This window comes from Canis lupus, chromosome 14 (assembly GCF_048164855.1).
Source record: "Canis lupus baileyi chromosome 14, mCanLup2.hap1, whole genome shotgun sequence".
Taxonomy (NCBI): Eukaryota; Metazoa; Chordata; class Mammalia; order Carnivora; family Canidae; genus Canis; species Canis lupus.
In genome coordinates this window covers 14,589,943-14,608,675 of record NC_132851.1, presented here as the reverse complement: position 1 = coordinate 14,608,675, position 18,733 = coordinate 14,589,943, and the positions used below count along the sequence as shown (strand labels likewise).

Genomic DNA, 18,733 nt, shown 5'->3' with positions numbered 1-18,733 from the left:
AAAGCACCTACCTTCTATTCAAATGTTAAGAACTTAGCAATAAATTATTAGTGAATTTTCCAGGGTAATGAAGTAATTTATTGCTTTGCTTGGGAGGGCTAATTTTTGTTTTGTTCAGTTCATACAAGTTACTAAAATAATTTTAATATTATAAGTAATTCTCCAAAATTATGAAGAGTCCTCTGGCTTTTTACATACATAAATGTCTTTGTGCACCTGGATAGTCACACCGGGGACAATGTAAGTATCCTAAAACTCTTTTTCTGTATGTGGAGCAGAATGCTATCCTTAGTATTTACACCTAAATATTCATAATGACAGTTTTAATTTTTGAGCATTTATTGTATGTCAGCACTGAGCTAAATGCTCAACATGTATATTCTGCATATATTATCAATTCATGCATACAAACGAAGCATCTCTTTGAGGTGGGTATTATTATTTTCACAGTAATAATGGCACTATTCAAGCTTAGAGAGAATAAATAGCTTGCCGAAGCCATATATATAGGTAGAATATAGAACTTAATTCTGAAAACTAAATCTCTGAAAAGCCTGAGCTCTTCATCAGGGCATTGGTGTTTCAGAAGCTGGCATCAAAGAATGTATTCTCAGAACTCCATGATTCTATATCAGTTGAAGCTGGGTGTATTCTCTAAAAATAATCTAACTGATAAAAAATACACGTGTATTCTGCGTCATCCAGGTGGTCTGATAATTTGTCTTTATTCCTCGCGAGTATACCTAGATTCAAATAAACTAGTAAGAAGGAAGTGAGTCAGATTTAAAATATAAATTATTCTCTGGCACTAAGGGAAGGCCATGTGGCATCATACTGGACCACACAGATGAAAGTTTCTCAGCAGTATAAAGAGGGATAAGATAAGAGAGAATTGAATCATTACATAGCCTCGTGTACTTAAAGGCATAGCAAACTCCAAATGCCTGTATGCTAGCAGCCGGCTCCTTATCCACACTGCCAAGGGCAATTTAATTTCAGGAAAATGAAATCTTATGTCACATTAGATACATGTTGCTATTTTAGATTTTACTGTTTTAGTCTTATATTTTAAAACATGTTTTGGTATTATAATTGTGTACAGCTAAGAGCACAAGGACTTATTTTATGTTTGCACATGGTTACGTTACATTAAAATGAAAACAATTTAAATCAATATTGGGAGTTTTTGAGGTTTTTTTTTTCTTCTACTTTAAAAGGAACTTAGTGGAACTCAATTGTGTGGCAGTTGTTCATGTGACTGGTTAATTGTTAGCAACACATCATTGGTTTTTATTATTATTTCACACTATGTTGTTATTATCCTGACTGCTTCATTTTGATCATTTTCATTTTCTCATTAGGCTTTCTTCTTTTGCCTTAGTTTTGTTAATGTTTAAGCATTAAACATTGCATTTAAAAGTTAAAAGCAATTCATTATATTTTACCTTGTTTTATACCTCCTATGATTATTCTCATGAATAATTATTTTAAAAATCTTATTTCTGGAACATAATGATTTGCTTAATTTTCTTGATAAGTTAAAACTTTGAAAAATGTAACTTCCCTTGGCTTATGGTATGATAATATGAAGCAAGTTATTAGATCTGATAGAAAACTGAACTCATTGAATTTCTGAGACATAAGGAATATGTTTCGGAATTTATAAAAACTTGTTTGATTTTGTACTATTGCCACACGCTTTTTAAAGTATAAATTAAAGTTAAATTTGAAAAAAAAATTGAGAAATTCCATCATTAAATTTTCCTAGATTAATCCAGAGGGTCATCAGTAACCATATACTGATTATGAGAACCCCTTAAATTACTTTGTTGCTTAAACTGGGAAATGTGATACATTTTCCAAAAGTATCCAGTTTGTTACAATTGCTGGTTAGCAGATTTTACCCATTATATCAGTTTTCAAAGGCGATGTAGTATTTATTTCCCTTTTGTTCCTGAGGTTCTTGGATCAGGGGAAAACTGACTATTGGGAGGAAGAGGGGTCAAATTCAAGAAAAGATAAAACTAAAAAGATCGAATAAAAATCATTCTAAAATAAAATTGATCACTTTACCTTTCTTTTAGACTTTAAACGATATAAATTATGAATTTAATCAGAAACCTACAAACTAAAAATACATCCTGAAAATCTTGGGCTGCCATCCTTTTCCATCCTATCCTTTCATCTTTGGGGCAAGAGGAAATGACTGAAGCTATTGTATATTTCCATTTATGTACAAATGTCCTGTCCATGGACAGTTTTTCCTTCTTCCCATGTATTATTTGAGAGGGAATGAGTCATCTACAACACACAGCCATTCTGTACATTATTTTCCTGTTAGGTTCTAGTTAGAGTAAAATGCATTAACACTTCCATACATTACATTACTTGCAAATGATAATGCTTTCTATTAAACTGTACTTCAATATTCTGTTTTATCTGCAGCTGAATGTGGTGCATCTGCAACAAATAATGAAGGAATTTTGCTTTCTCCAAATTATCCACTCAACTATGAAAACAACCATGAATGCATTTATAGTATTCAGGTTCAAGCAGGAAAGGGAATCAATATTTCAGCCAGAACATTTCATTTAGCACAAGGAGATGTTCTTAAGGTAGGTGGACTCAGAAATACTTGTATTTTGATCATTTTTAGTCATTCAGTATATATGAATATATATAAATGTGTATATATATGTATGATCAAACGTAAGTTGATTCTGCCAATCATAGATTTCAATTATACGTCGTTTCCCATTTTCCTATGATCATTTTCATTGAGATAAATGTTTTGTTTCCAATGTCCATTTATAATATATTCATTTTTATTTTATGGTACATAAATTTTAATGTTTCAGTAACACCAAAATAACATTTTCAAGCCAAATATCTTCTAATCTCCAAGGAGACATGTATTTAAAATATAATTAACACAGGAATGGTTATTTCTGTAAGAAATATAGTGATGATTTATTTCTGTTTTGGTATACATTAAATAATTTGGTTATCTCTGTTGATAACATGGATTTTTTTTTGCATTTATGACTACAAAAATTTTATATTTTATAAATACATAAAATGAATTACTTCCTATCTATAAATTATTGAAGAAAAATATATTTTGTTAATAATAAATGTTTAGTGGAGCACCTGGGTGGCACAGCCGGTTAAGCATATGACTCTTGGTTTCAGCTCAGGCCATGATCTCAGGGTCATGAGATCTAACTCCCCATCATCAGACATCATGCTCAGAGTGTGGTCTGCTTGAGATTCTCTCTCTCTTTCCCTCTGCCCCTTCTTCTCACGTTCTCTCGCTCTAAAATCAATAAATCTTTTCAAATATTAAGATGATTAATAAACATTTGGAGTAGAATTTGTAAACTTATTCTAAAAAGTTGAAATAGGCAAAGGTCCCACCTTTTTAATAGATACAATTTTAGGAAAATAAATATTTCCATACTTGCTGATTCATATTTTGCAAAGTGTTTTAGTAAATATAATTTATATGAAGAAGTAGAATAAAAATAAATCCTTCTGTAAACATCAAATTTATATATTTTTAAGATGATTGCATAAATTTCCCTACTCATCAAGATTTCCTTACCTGGTAAGAAATTCAACATAATTCTGTTTTCACAATCTTAAAAAAAAATGTGACATCTCAGATTGGCAAGGGTAGAGGATCCTTGCTTAGCAGTGATTTTAAGAGTGTTGGTTATTTTTTTCTCTTGAAAAGAATATAATTTTGATGATAATTGATGGTTCTCTAACACAGGAGTGTGTGCTTTGGGGTTTGTATAGACGTGGGAAATTTCCCTAAATGTAAACAATATTATTGTTAATTTAGGACCATTCTTGTTTTTTGCACTTTCCCCCAACAGGCAACAGAAATTCACTTTATAATCTCTTTAACCTACAGATCATTGTTTGGGTTTTCTTGTTAAAATAAGTTTTATTTGCTGACTTAGAGTCAGCATTAAGATTAATGGGATGCCTAAACATAGAAGTGAACCAATGCTTATTCTTTTCTCAGGCTATGTATGGGGAAAAATATATCAAGATACAGACTAGCTACTAACCTGTATGGCACAACAATAATAAACATATGGTTATCAGTTAATAGTAAAGAAGTGCTTCCCCACACCACCACCATTCTTCCTAAAATATTTCTTTACTCTCTGTGATGCCTGAAAAGTATCTATTACTTTTCCATGCCGAGTGATGTCTATTAATTGGAAAATTCATTTGAGATAGGAGATGATGCCTTTAGAAAAATAGCTGTAGGAGCACCTGAGTGTTTCAGTCAGTTAAGCATCTGCCTTCTGCTCAGGTCATGATCCTAGAGTCTCAAGTCCGAGCCCACATTGGGCTTCCCACCAGCAGGGAGTCTGCTTCTCCCACTAACCCTTCTCCCTCTCATTCTCTCTCTCTCTCCCTCACTCTCTCTCAAATAAGTAAATAAATAAATAAATAATCTTTTTAAAAATAGAAAAATAGCCCTAATGTGTTCCTCAGAGTGATTTCTGACTAATCTCCTGCTTCTTTGGAGTAAGGTAACATTCACTTGTTGCCTGTGTTACCCTGAGAATGGTTGAGTGCATGGGATGGTGAGAGACGAAGAAAGGCAGAAAAATTCAATTCAGGGCCCTTTAAAAAATGATTTTTAAATAAATAAGGATTTTTCTTTCATGAGCAACAGGATGGAAATGTATATCCCCAGCAATTAAGATATTTGTAACTTTCCCAGAATAAAGACACGTTTCCCAAAGTTGAAAATATTATGTACTAAATATTACAATAGAAACACCCCCTGTTGCTGATAATCTTCCCTGGGGTTTATTCTGAATTATTATTTCAAAATAACTTCAGCAAGCCACTGTATAGAGACAGTTGGGGATGGACTTTAACCTCTAAATCTTTCTTCATGATTTCTCCACCAGTTTAAGATGTAAGATGCTTGTATATTGTCTTATTCTTTCTATTAATCTAATGGACCACTAGTTCAAAAATACCTACTGACACAGGCACAGTTAGATATTCCCAAGTAGAGAGATGTGCTCTCCAAAGGACAGAAGATTCATTTTCCAAGTCTAAGGAGCTCAGGGTCATTTGCCTCACTGCAAACCATTCCATAAGAGCCCATCCCTATCTCAGCATTTTCCAACATTACACTAGGTGTAATGTTGTCTAGTGCAGTCAGCTCTTCCTCCATTCAGACTAGGAAATAGGTAAAACGAATGTCTACAGTAGGACCCTCTGCCCCTTGACTGAGAGAATTTAAGAGCTGACTGAAACTAAAACAGCAATAATAAAAGCATGGGTGTGTATTAACTTTATCTATAGCCACACACACACACACACACACACACACACACACACACACTTTCTAAGAGCTCACCATCCAGGTTGATGCCTGCTCAGTTACCTATCCATTCTTTCTCCCTCTCTCCTCTTTCTATAAACTACTTTATTTTTATACAACCACACTAATAAAGTTGATATCAAATGTAGCTAATCATTTGACTCCACTAGGTAGTTTATTCCTGGCACCACTACCAGATTTTGTGATTCAGCAGATCTGGGGACAACTTGTTTTATTTGGTCTGTACCTGGAACTGTGGATTTTTATGAAGCTCTCCAGATTCTCTGATAACCACCAGGTTTGGGAATTATGAATATAACTTCCCTTGGTGTTGTTCCTTTCAATGGGCAAGAATACTAAACTTCTAAAACCTCACTCAAAATATGTAATTTAATTAGTTATTTCAATTAAAATTTATAGGAGGTATTTATTATATGAACACTCTAAACAAGGAACAATGAGTAATTGGCCTTGTCAGCCTAATAAGACAAAAGCTGAATAGCAATCAGAAATATTATCTCTGTTTTGTTGTTGTAATGTTTGTTTTTCTTTTCAGAAAAAGATTAAGCACTATGTTTAGATAAGGGAATGTAGCAGGGACAAAATTCAAGACAATCTTTTGACCACACTCAGTATTGTGTAGTTTAAAGACCTATATCTTATGCAAAATGTAAACAGAATGGATGATAATGGAGAAGAGTCAGTAAAATAACTTAATACTGGTTTTGAGAGTCTGAAAGAAAGAGTTAAGAGAATTGTCACATTTATGAGAAACTAGATAGTTGAAGGATTTGATTAGTAACACTAATACCATTCTTTTAGCAGTATGATCAAGAAGTTATTAAAATGTTGTTTTTTTTAAGATGTATTATTTTCAAGCATATTTCCTAACCAATGTGCTAGTCTTTGGAATACTTCTTGTGAGAACCTACTGGTAAATTGTTAGTAATTTTGTGAACTGGTTGTTAAACATAGCCACTATTAAAAAATAAATTAAATTATATTACAATTATAATTAAGTTATATTAAAAACAAAGGTAACAAATACAACTTTTAATTTCCTGATTATTTTGTTACTTTTATTATTACTATATTTTTAGATGATTTATGTATATTATATCTCTATGGTGGAAATACTGTGCAGAATGTCCATCCTTTCCCAGCTCTGCATACAGAGATGTCACATTGATAGCTTGATATCAGCAATACTAAGGAGAAATCACACTGCAGAAAATGACGAACACTACAGATCTTGACTTGATCTATTGCTTTACTTATCATCTATACTTGAGTTTAAGAATGGATTGTGTCTATAGCCATTCTGTTGTGAATAACACAAAAATATTGAGAATATTTATTTTTTAGAGAGTATTTATTTTCCAGAATTAAAAACTAATACTCAATTTAGCCAAGAAGTTGCTCCCGTCATTTACAGATATGATTTTCTAATATAACATTATTTTAACTTTGCTTTTCTTTGATCTTGTTAACATAAAAAAATCAAGCAATATTCATTTAGGAACCACTCTTGTTTGTCAGTTGCAATTATAAGTTGCAGACACAAAAATTTGGCAAAAAAAAAAAAAAACACTGAATCTATACTATAAGAATCAATTAGCTCTATGGAATATGCAGTAATGATATTGTATATTTTTTTGCTGTTTGTAAATAATGACTATTGTATATTTTTTTGCTGTTTGTAAGTTGCAAGCAGGGATTCCCAAACACTCTATGGGCCAAACTGGTCTTGACACCTATCTCTATAAATAAAATTTTACTAAGAGAATTCATGTTCATTTATTTACATATTATCTGTACCTGATTTTGTACTACAGTGGCAGTATTGAGTAGTTATGACAGAGATATTATCCCCCAAACAGTCAAAAATATCTTCTAATTCTTTTTCAGAAAGTTTTCCAACCTCTCTTTATGTAAATAAAAAAATAAAAGTTTTTTTTTTAAATGTGTGTGTATATACATCCACTAATTCTATTTGTTTGAAAGCTGGTTGTTAAACATTTCCTAGCATACTGGAGATCTCATAGGTCCACCACACATATCTGCCAGCTTTGCTTGTTCACTGGTAATCCTTTATTATCTCTTCCTTCAAAAACATTCTCTAAATATTTATTTGTTATGAGTGCTATATTAGGCCGCATAAAATCCTTCATTCTTTCCCATACTGAGGATAACAGGAGTGAAATGATTTGTGACAGGCCATACAGCTTTAAAGGTAGAATTGGAACTTCAACTCTGTTATATTATCAGAGCTTAAACTCCTGAAAAGCTCACTCTGCATCATGTCTCAAACTCCTTCACTAAAATATATTAGCTCTTATAATTGAGTACGCATTATACAATTATTTCAAAGACATAAATATTTTAGTATGAACAAAAGTTCTCTGTTGTTCTGTTTCATTTTATTTCAGAGAGCATAAAGTTTGGAACATTGTCCTTTTTGATAAGGCATTGTAAAACAATTTTTTTAATTCAAACTTTGACATTTCACTCACCTTATTTGAAAAATTATTTATTTAAATTTCCAAATCAATTTATAAAACAAGCAGCAGAAATGAAAATTCTAATATCCATGAACAGGAATAATTTGCAGGTGTGTATGATTATGGATATGTACGTATATGATTTTTCCCTTTTGACTTTATTTTCTATGTACTTTTTGTTCTTGGTTTCAGATAACATCTGACTTGCTAATTCATTAGAGGAATGACTGAGAATATGCCTTCTAATCATGCATTTATTATAAACAAAACCCACAGTTTTGAGTGTTGATAAGCAGTTCATTATAACAGGATTTGACCTTCCAGATCTAGGAGGGTCTGTACAACAAAATTAATTTCAGGCCCTGATCCATTATCAAAGGTTTGATAACTGAAACACGGCAACATTAAGTTCTAGTCTGTTCTATTATAAGATTACCAGGTTAATGACAACCATTTGACGAATGTGAGCCTCATCAGAGTTTCATTAATGTTACAAAAGCCCTCAATGGCTTTCATGATATTAATTGTTAAATAAACCTGAAATTCTAAATTTGACGTTAAAGTGAGTCTTCAGTATCTGAATTAGGTGCTAAGTAACAGAATATTTCGGCGGGGAATACCAGAATCCTCTCATTTCTAACACAAAAAAATATAATAAAGATTCAGTTACTGTATTCTTTTTTAGATTTGTAAATTTTGGAAAACAAATGGATATAAGACCTGTGCTGAAAATAATAATAATAAACTGAAAAAAAGAAAAGAGCTCCAAATAAAAGCATACTTAAAGATCCTGACTTTAATCAGAACAGAAATATGAAAAGTAATGATCTCAAATAAAAGTTCTATGGGTAAGACCTAGTATAATCACTCTGTACTATAAATTTATTCTTTTTAAAAAAGATTGTATTCATCTATTAGAGAGAGAGAGAGAGGTAGCATGGAGGGAAGAGGAGAAGGAGAGGAAGAAGCAGACTCCCCAGTGAGCCAGGAGCCTGATGCTGGACTTGATACCAGGACTCCAAGATCATGACCTGAGCCAAAGGCAGATGTTTAACCGACTGAGCCACCTAATGTCCGTGTACATTTGCTTTTAAATGAAATGTACATTTTGATGGTTGTATTTTCTTATTTATGTACTTGCATCCATATCTACTTCCAAAGTAATTTGCCTTTGACTACATTGCTTTGTCATTTCTTGTTGCCATTATGCTTCCATACGTCCTTGGATACATTTGAAGGATTTTATTCACAAATTAAATAGCATTGGCTTGATCATTACTATAAAACTCTCCCTTTGAAGTCTTGCTAATCAAAACTTGCTTTTCATCTTGATTTATAATAACTTTATACAAGCTTCTAAAAATTCATAGTTGAATTATCACACTTCATTTTACTTTTATGATGATAGTGGTATTTCTGTGTTATTTGTTTTCTGCCTTTTGACTTTACATTGTTAAATAAGCTGTAGTTATTGAGTGTGGGTGCTGAATTAGATCCTCTTTGCTGGGCTTAAGATTTTATATATATATATATATATATATATATATATATATATATATATATAGTATCAGCCCTTTTAATGCTTTTTCTTTTTTTAATGCTTTTTCTTTCAATGATTAGTTTTCAAATGATATCTTAAAGACAGTTTTGTTTTTTTTTTAAGAAAAAAGTATTCTTCTAGCTTAAAAAATAATATAAATGTTTCTCTTGGGACAAACAATATTCTTTAAATCTCCTTCAGGTTAAGAATTATGTCTTTTTTTTTTCCAATTGTATTCCCAGTACCTAATCCAGTGCATAGAACTAAGTCAGTTGAATTTTGGTACTTTCTAAACATTAAGTTATATACAAATGATTTTCAAGTGTAAAGTGAGGGTTTCACTTATGATTCAACTTTTCTTTTATTACCATTGAAAATTTAAGAAAAACATTAGGAGAGACTTTTAAAAAAATTAGAAAGAGAATTCAAGAACCAATTTCTGTTTACTCATTTGCATCAATTAATTATTTATTTGGCTATTTTTGACAAATGAAGTTTATCCACATATAAAAGCAGAAAACTAGTTGAATCCAAGAAACAATGATTTATATAACATAAGAATGAAATTATGTGCTGGTGAAAAGTAAGGAAAATAAAAGGAAAATATTCTTTGGCATTACCTAGGCAGTATTAGCCACAAATAAGAGCCACTGGATCTGCAAGTTAAATGATTTGGTTGTAAGTGTATAGCTCTCAACTTAGAAATTATGAACTATGTCATATGTAGAGTTATAAAATAAACGTGTTCAGAAGCAGCTTCTGAGAATAATGAACATTTGAAACTCACAAACAGAAAAGTCTGTTTTCTAGCAAGTGTTGCCTTGTCTCTGAATTACTACTGGTTTTTACCATTACTATTCTTAAGAAATAGAAAGTTGACTCTTGTAATTAAACAATAAAATTCCCGAGCTAACAAACCTCAACATTTGGTTCAGCTTTGTTGAAGATAAATAACTTCTTGCTGATAACTAAAACAGAAACTTATTTGTCTGGTAAGTGCCATCAGTGCGACTCAAGGTTCTCCCTATAATATTAGGAAGTTTGTCCAAGGAGCTCTCTACCTAGTGCAAATCCTCTTAAACAGTCAACCTACTTTTGTTGTTCTTGTTGTTCTTGTTGTTGTGTTTTAGTTGACAGAAAGACTTTTCAAAGAAAGGAGAATAGTAAAATGTTTTCTTTTAGGAATTCCATGACCATGTTGGCTTGAGTTTAGCCCTCAAATCTGCCCACCCCTCTATTTCTACTCCCTCTCTGTCCTAATACGATAAATAAACTAGTGGAGCCTGTAGGCACATAGGAAGCTGCTGATTCCCTCAATCACAAAGGGAAAGAGCAGAAGGTCCTGGTAATAGAGACTTCAGAATTACTTTCAGAAAAGGCATAGGGGGGATCCCTGGGTGGTACAGCGGTTTAGCACCTGCCTTTGGCCCAGGGCGCGATCCTGGAGACCTGGGATCGAATCCCACGTCGGGCTCCCGGTGCATGGAGCCTGCCTGCTTCTCCCTCTGCCTGTGTCTCTGCCTCTCTCTCTCTCTCTCTCTCTCTCTCTGATGTGACTATCATAAATAAAAAAAATTAAAAAAAAAATTAAAAAAAAAAAAAAAGAAAAGGCATAGGGTAATGTGGTTCAAAGAGGACCCCAAGGGCCTTGAGTACAAGTTATATTTTCACAGCATGTTAAATAAAATTTTATCTGTAGTCTTGATAACACTTAAATCCTATATCAATAATAAATATAATCCTGTAAATATCTAAGGGTACATAGATACATATTTAAGGGGAATTCAGTAATTGGAGGGAAGAAAGACCAAATTAAATGCATAGAACAGGGGGTATGCATTAAATTCAACTGTGGAAGTACTAAGAGAAATTTGAAAATTAATTTAAACTTTTGTGTAAATCTTAAGATAATGCAATTAGAGTGTGAAGAGAAAGAGAGAGGAGAGACTTTCTAGAACTTGATCAATGATTTTAAAATTTAAGATTTTGCTAGAAGCCCTAAAAAGAGATTAGTCACTGCTGAAACTCTAATTATTCCTGTGGAAGATCAAATAGAAGAGTTTTTTATACTACAGTGGGAAAGACAGTTGAGAAGAGAAAATATAGGAGTATCACAATACAGGTTTAAAAACAATACAAGATAATAGACATTCTAGGTAGAAAATAAAAGGATAAACTAGACAAGAAGTATTTAAAAAATGAAAACCCAAAGATATTTTCTTGAATTGAAAAAATCTTAAGCCTATAAATAAAAAGTCTCATTTTATTTGGATAATCCAGATATTAGAAATATAGTGAGAGGGATCCCTGGGTGGCGCAGCGGTTTGGCGCCTGCCTTTGGCCCAGAGCGCAATCCTGGAGACCCGGGATCGAATCCCACATCAGGCTCCCGGTGCATGGAGCCTGCTTCTCCCTCTGCCTGTGTCTCTGCCTCTCTCTCTCTCTGTATGACTATCATAAAAAAAAAAAAAAAAAAAGAAATATAGTGAGATTTTCCCAGTCTGTTTTATGAAGTTAACATAAATTGATTACTAAAACCTGATAAAGATAAATGGAAAAAAGAAGAAATACATAAAAATTGTGCATGAATTTTCATTTGTTAATTATAAAAAATTTCTATGTGGATTATCAAATTGAACCCAAAAATTTAGCCCAAAGAAAGTCTACCATGCAGGTTAATATAATAATAATGGAAAGTTCCATTGTGTACCATGTAACTGCTTTCTCTTATATGACATGGACATGATGAATCCCACTTTTGGGGATCACTGATGCAATGGCAAGGTCACTGGATTAGGAGTTCAACAATATAATTTTGACACTAACACCAGGTTAGAAGTAATGCAGTTTCATGCAGGAGATAAATAACTTTTGGGCAGCATTTCTCAACTTTTTCTATTCATTATCACTCACCTAATGAGCTCCCAACCCTATAAAACTAAATACTATGGAATAAAATTGGTCAGATAGAGTAATCTTGTAGCACTACTAATCATTGTAATTAATAATAAATAATTATTTATAATAATTATTATTAATTAATAAAAGACTAATTAGTGTAATATAAGACTTTATCACATGCAAGAACCAATTTTCACTGCCTTGGGGGAGTGGGGAATAAGTATCCCATTGAAAGTACATGCCTTAAGGGCAAAAAGATGGTATCAGGAAATGTTTGGTAAATCTTCCATTTAATTTCTATACACTTTTTGGGAATGATCTGGCTACATATGAACATGTTAGCTCAAAAATCCCATATATTGAAAACTTTCTTATGAAAATACGAGTATTATTAAAAAAAGGTGAGTTATATGTAAAAGGTATTTATTTCAGTATTTCTCTTAGTAACAAAAAACTCAAAATTATTAATATGGGAATGATAGTTGTGGTAATGTAACTGTGTGAAATATTGCACAGCTCTCAAAAGGCAGGATTTGTATCTACTGACTTGGAGAGATGTCTATAATGACTGATAAAAGAAAAGCAAATTAGAATATAATGAGAAGTTATACCTCAGAAGAATGAGAATAACACAGGGATGTTTGAGAGCTTATAAATTTTGTTTTGTATATTTTTGTCTTGTTAAATTAGTTTTTAAAAACATTTGTTACTCATTTAATATTTTTTACATGTTGAAAATGGTTAAGTTAAAGGAAGTAGATGAATTATAGAAGTTGCGAAAGAAGCAAGTATGTTTATATTATTTTTTTCTAATTATTTAATTTTTAATTATGTTATTAGAAAAACAAGTATTTGACCCCTAAAGCAAGTTTCAGAAAAATACCAACTAACCTTGAAAATCAGCTATTTGTAGATATTTTCAATTTTTAACACCTGTCATAAAAAAGCATTATTTTTATAAGATCAAAAGTTGTATGATATGAGTACTTATGGTATACTTAGCTTGGAATTTGAAAATTATCCATGCGGATTCTAACTTTCTTGTCTTGATATATATAGGAATTAATACAGTAATTGTCCTTGGGGGACATGAGTGATCTGATTTAGGAGGAGTATGATAATTTCCTTTTTTCATAAATACAAACACATGATTTGAATTGGTTATTATTGGCACGTTTACATTTTTAATAATATTTTGCAGATTTATGATGGAAAAGATAAAACGACTCATCTATTAGGTGCATTTACTGGTGCATCTATGCGAGGATTGACACTTAGCAGTACTTCAAATCAGCTCTGGCTAGAATTTAATTCTGATTCTGAAGGGACAGATGAAGGTTTTCAACTTGTCTATACCAGTAAGTATTTGTAATTGCAATTTACCAGGTAAAGTAACACCCAACTATTGATCATGAATCTGAAGTTTAGAACTACCTTTTACATATGATTTTATATGACCTTAACGACAATTCCATAAATTACAGGTATTGTAACTATTGCAGTTTCATAGTTGAAACAACTAAGGTTCAGAATGATTAAGTCATTTATTTATGTATTTTTAAAATAAAAGTATTCTCCTCATCCAATATTTTAAAAATATAATCAATTTCTTCAATAGATGGAAATTCCATGCTTGCAATGTGTGGTAGCTATATGTTGGACAGTCATTAAGGATAACTGGATGGTTTCAGATGAGTTTACATTAGAATTAAGTTTTTATTTTGTTTTGCTTTTGTGTTGAATTGCTTTATTAAAAATAAATTCATACACAGATATTGCATTACACTCCAGCTGGCTATTCTGATAATTAAATAAGTAGAATTCAAAGTCTGAGAACCATGAGGCAACCCTGGTGACTCCGAGGTTTGGTGCTGCCTTCCGCCCAGGGTGTGATCCTGGAGACCCGAGATCGAGTCCCACAATGGGCTCCCTGCGTGGGGCCTGCTTCTCCCTCTGCCTGTGTCTCTGCCTCTCTGTGTGTGTGTCTCTCTCATGAATAAATAAATAAAATCTTAAAAAAAAAAAAGACTGAGAACCATAAATTGGTGGATTATATCAATTGTTATGTAAATAAAATGAATTTATTTTACCAGTGCCATAAGAAACAGACCAATTACATCATTCAACAATAAATTATATTCAGGTAATATATTTATTGAGTTTTTACTCTTAAGATAGTCCACTAAGAAAGTAGAGCTCATGTAAAACTGGGATGGTTACTGACTGTGTGTAAAATAAATTTGTAATCAGATCAAATCATTTCTTGGAAGTTCAGACTATTCATTTAAATTTAGCAAAATAAATTAAGTAGCAATATTCAGAAATCTTTACTTTTAGAATATTTGAAAAAAATCTAATGACCCCTATAGTTTTCTCAAGAAGTCAGATGGATGGAAACTATTACAGAAACTAGGAAATTAGAAAGATATTCACATGAAATCTTAAAGAGAATTTGAGTCAAAGTATTGTTTATGAAAATGTTCTTTCTTAATGGTATGAGAACTAGAAGACAAAAGAGTATATTATGCTAAAATTGTATTATATTTAAAAATCTGATTTATATAACTAAGAGATTACTCTTGCTCCCTGTTTATTTCAAGGCTTTTTTCTACCTGTGCTAGAATTGTTACATCATTAACATAACAAAACCTAAATTAACAAAATGGATGTTGAATTCATATTTTTAAATCCTGAGAACTATTGTGTACAATGCATTTTTTATGAACTACTTCCAAAGACAAATGAAAATCCAAGCAAGTTGTGTTTACAGATATTATTACTATGTGATATTTTAAAAGTAATAGTATTGAGACCTGTGCTCAAATATAATTGGTGTGATCTGCTCAGAAGGGCACATTTTTTTAAGTCTGCTTTTCTCTTCCACTCTGTCTTCTAACAGAGTTGCTGACATTTTTCAAGTCATGGCTCAATGTTTACATAATGATCTCCCTTTGCTCTGCATCGTTTTGCATTTCTCCTCGTCTAAAATGTTAATGGGTTTCATAGGAAAAAAAAAAAAAACTAGATTTCCTTTCCAGATATTTAAATTCTGTGTAACTTGAGATTTTTGATGCAAAGAAACTAGACATTGTAGGACATACCTGCATTTAAAATTGTGTGGGGTGGTAAGTGTCTGGAACAAGTGAAATCATTGACTTTATTGTCATTGGTATGAGCTCCCACATGTCAAAAAGGACATCTTAAAAAGGAAATATTTGAAATCACTCTTCTTAATGACTCTGGTTGTTCATTATAGAATGTGTGTCATTATGGAGATGGAGAGATGGAATTGGAAAGAGAATATAAAAGCAATTATTTTTTTAAAAGGGTAGATATACATCTATAAATATCTATTAATATTTTTTTTAGTCCCAGGACTAAAACCTAAATGTTTCCATCTCAGATCTGGAACCAAAATATATAGCCTACTTCCAAGTTGTCTGTGGATATCACCAGGTCAGTGAAGGGTTCCCTGATTTTCTGAAACAACAGCTGTATTCTGAACCCCTTTTGGAGAGGGTCTTGGAAGTAGTAACACATCTGTCATTAATTGTAATTGTTCCAAGGTGTTACTTCTGATTCTGACAATGGCAATCTTTCTACATATCTGAAATTACCTTAATAGCTAATCACAAATTTCCTAGCTTTGACAAAAATTTATTCCCATCCTCCAAATATGTTTTCATTTCCAGCCATAGCACTTGTGCCAGGCTGCTTTCCCTTCCAGGTTAACAATTGTTATTGGTTTGCCCCCAACTGAAGCATCCACTGAGCCTTTGAACTTTAAGACTCATCTTTGATATTTCCCCACTAGTGCTTACCCTGACTCCTTTAGGAAGAGTTAGCTTACTTTTTAACATTTCTTTTGCAGTAGTTTATGTTCTCAACTAATTTAACAGTACAGTATCACACTGTACTATCTTTACACTTTTTTGCAAGCATATTATGCATGCTTCTTCAGGGGGCCATTTCCTCTCGTAATGTCTTTAGTCAGTTTTACTTCAGTTGCATCTCTTCACATATCTTAGTAAATTAATGTGCGGTCTGAATACTGATTTTATAAAATGCTTTTGTGTTGTAGAAGAAGATTCTACAAGGGCACATATTTTAAATATTCATAAACTCCATAGAGATAGTAATTAATTTTTGAACATAAGAGAATTTGCTAAGGTGCCCAAACATGAGGAAAAATGTAACGGCCCATGTTTTTGTGTATGAATCCTTGTATCTGGTGATTTCTAAATCTAATTCCACCCTGCCATTCTGTGTTGTGTTCCTCCTTATAATTATCCGAACTTTGCCTCTGAAACATCTGAGAGAACCTTTTGTGACATAGAGGGTTCCCAGGATTCCCATCATGAGAATTAAAGACAGAAAGGGAAGAATTAGAGACACAAATTGGCTCTTGGGCAGATCAAGTAAGGATTCACGAATGAGGTGGTATTCAAGGTTGTGTTGGTGGGTCACAAAAAGAAATGGTGTGGTGTATACCAGGCAAAAAGAGAATAAGATGAGAAAAGGCACAGGGACTAGAAAGACCATGTTAAGCACATTCAAGGCAAATACAGCAAATATTCCAATTTGGATTAAATCACACTTGCCTAGCTCCTCACAATTATAGTGTGAGCACAAACAGGCCTTTTATGACCACACTTATCTAACGACGTGTATCCTATCTAATGATAGTCATTCTCTCTCTTTCTATTGTCTCTTTTGTTGACTTGTGTGGTTGCCTGGTTTTTTGTTTTTTTCATTTTTAGGTTGGAGAGAAACACGTTTGGCTGAGATAAAAATGAGGAAATATTTTAGGACAGAACTTTTTAAGGTGCATTTTATTTCAACTATCTTTTTTTTTAATTTTATTTATTTATTCAAGACAAAGAGAATGAGAAAGAGAGAGAGAGATCATAAGAAGGAGGGTGGGCAGAGGGAGAAGCAGACTCCCCACTGAGCAGAGGCTCCATCCCAGGACCCCCCAACCATGACCTGGGCTGAAGGGAGATGCTTAACCAACTGAGCCTTATTTCAACTGTCTTATTGGCCCATTCATTATAGAATCATTAAGAGTAGCAAATGGACCAGTGGAAACAGTAGTTGAGATGTTGCTTTTGGTTTCAGGTAATGGAAAACTTGACCATAGCCTAAGTAACCGGGATTTGTTTTTCTCATATAAGGCAAAAGATGAGGGATCCCTGGTTGGCTCAGCAGTTTAGCCCCTGCCTTTGGTCCAAGGTGTGATCCTGGAGTCCCAGGATTGAGCCCCACATCAGGCTCCCTGCATGGAGCCTGCTTCGCCCTCTGCCTATGTCTCTGCCTTTCCCTGTGTGTGTGTGTCTCATGAATAAATAAATAAAATCTTTTTTAAAAGAACAAAAACAAAAACAAAATGAATCCTAGATAGCTACACTGGTTGAGAATAAAATGGCATGATAAAACTTTGTTAAATCTTAACTACCGTTAGGGAATCAATCACTACTCAGCTTCTCAGAATTAACTCCCTCATTGAGTCAGGCTATTCTTCCATTCTTTTCAAAATAATGGCTATCAACTATTCTTGCCCTGGAGAAATCTGAAACTTACCCCAAAAAGATATAGAGAGGCATATTTTACAACACAAATTAGTCACCAATTTCCCTGCAACCCCTAAAGGCATAGCTGCATTTCCTTGAGGGAAAAGGGGAGTAAAGGGAGAGAAAATTACTATCTCCTTCTAAAGTTGGAAGAACAGATCAGAAACTAAAATATCAATATAGTATCCTTCTTAAAACATCACTCTGCACTGGATCACTCTATAATAGAACTCGGCAAAACCTGATAGGATACCCCAACCAGAGTTCCTCAGCCCCTCAATGCACATTTCAAGAAGGCATTTGTAAATCTGGTGTCTTACACTGAATTTTTCTCACTGAAGACCAAGTTGTAGAAATGCCATTTCTCTTTGGTCATATGTCTTTTCTTCTCTTTTATTCCTATACTGTAATTACATTTTTTTGTGGAAATTATTCATTGAAACATAGTTTGTCTTTGCCTTCTGGAATGTTTTATGCCCTGGGGATAAAGAGAACAATGAATAATACAAAGTTCCTGCCCATATGGAGCTAACTTTTTAGAGGGAAATGACAGAAAAGAAAGACAGGAACACAGGATGAGAGAACTGCATTTAGTAATAATTTCTAACTGGTCAATAGGAGAGATAGTATAGGAGACGGGGCTACTATAGCTAGCTTGTTCAGGGACTCCATCTCAGAAGAGGTATTCCTTGAGTTGATATTGGAATTATAAGAAGGTACAACCACACACAGATCTGTGGGCAGAGGGTGCCAGAAAAAAAGAGAGCATTTTGTGCAAAGGCTTAAGAGAGGCCTGAGCTTGAGTTGTGTGTCTACAACTGAATGAGCAAGGAAAATGGGACAAAATGAAAAAAGTGGA

The 18,733-nt window shown here is 32.9% G+C and overlaps 1 protein-coding gene across 1 annotated transcript in view; it reads left to right on the top strand.

Annotated features, from left to right (window-relative positions):
- Positions 1-18,733, top strand: part of CSMD3 (CUB and Sushi multiple domains 3) — a 1,168,727-nt gene that overhangs the window by 839,678 nt on the left and 310,316 nt on the right. The window contains exons 23-24 of the mRNA XM_072774281.1: positions 2,446-2,615; positions 13,506-13,662. Of these exons, the coding sequence (XP_072630382.1) occupies positions 2,446-2,615; positions 13,506-13,662 (327 nt within the window). The remainder of the gene's footprint in view (positions 1-2,445; positions 2,616-13,505; positions 13,663-18,733) is intronic.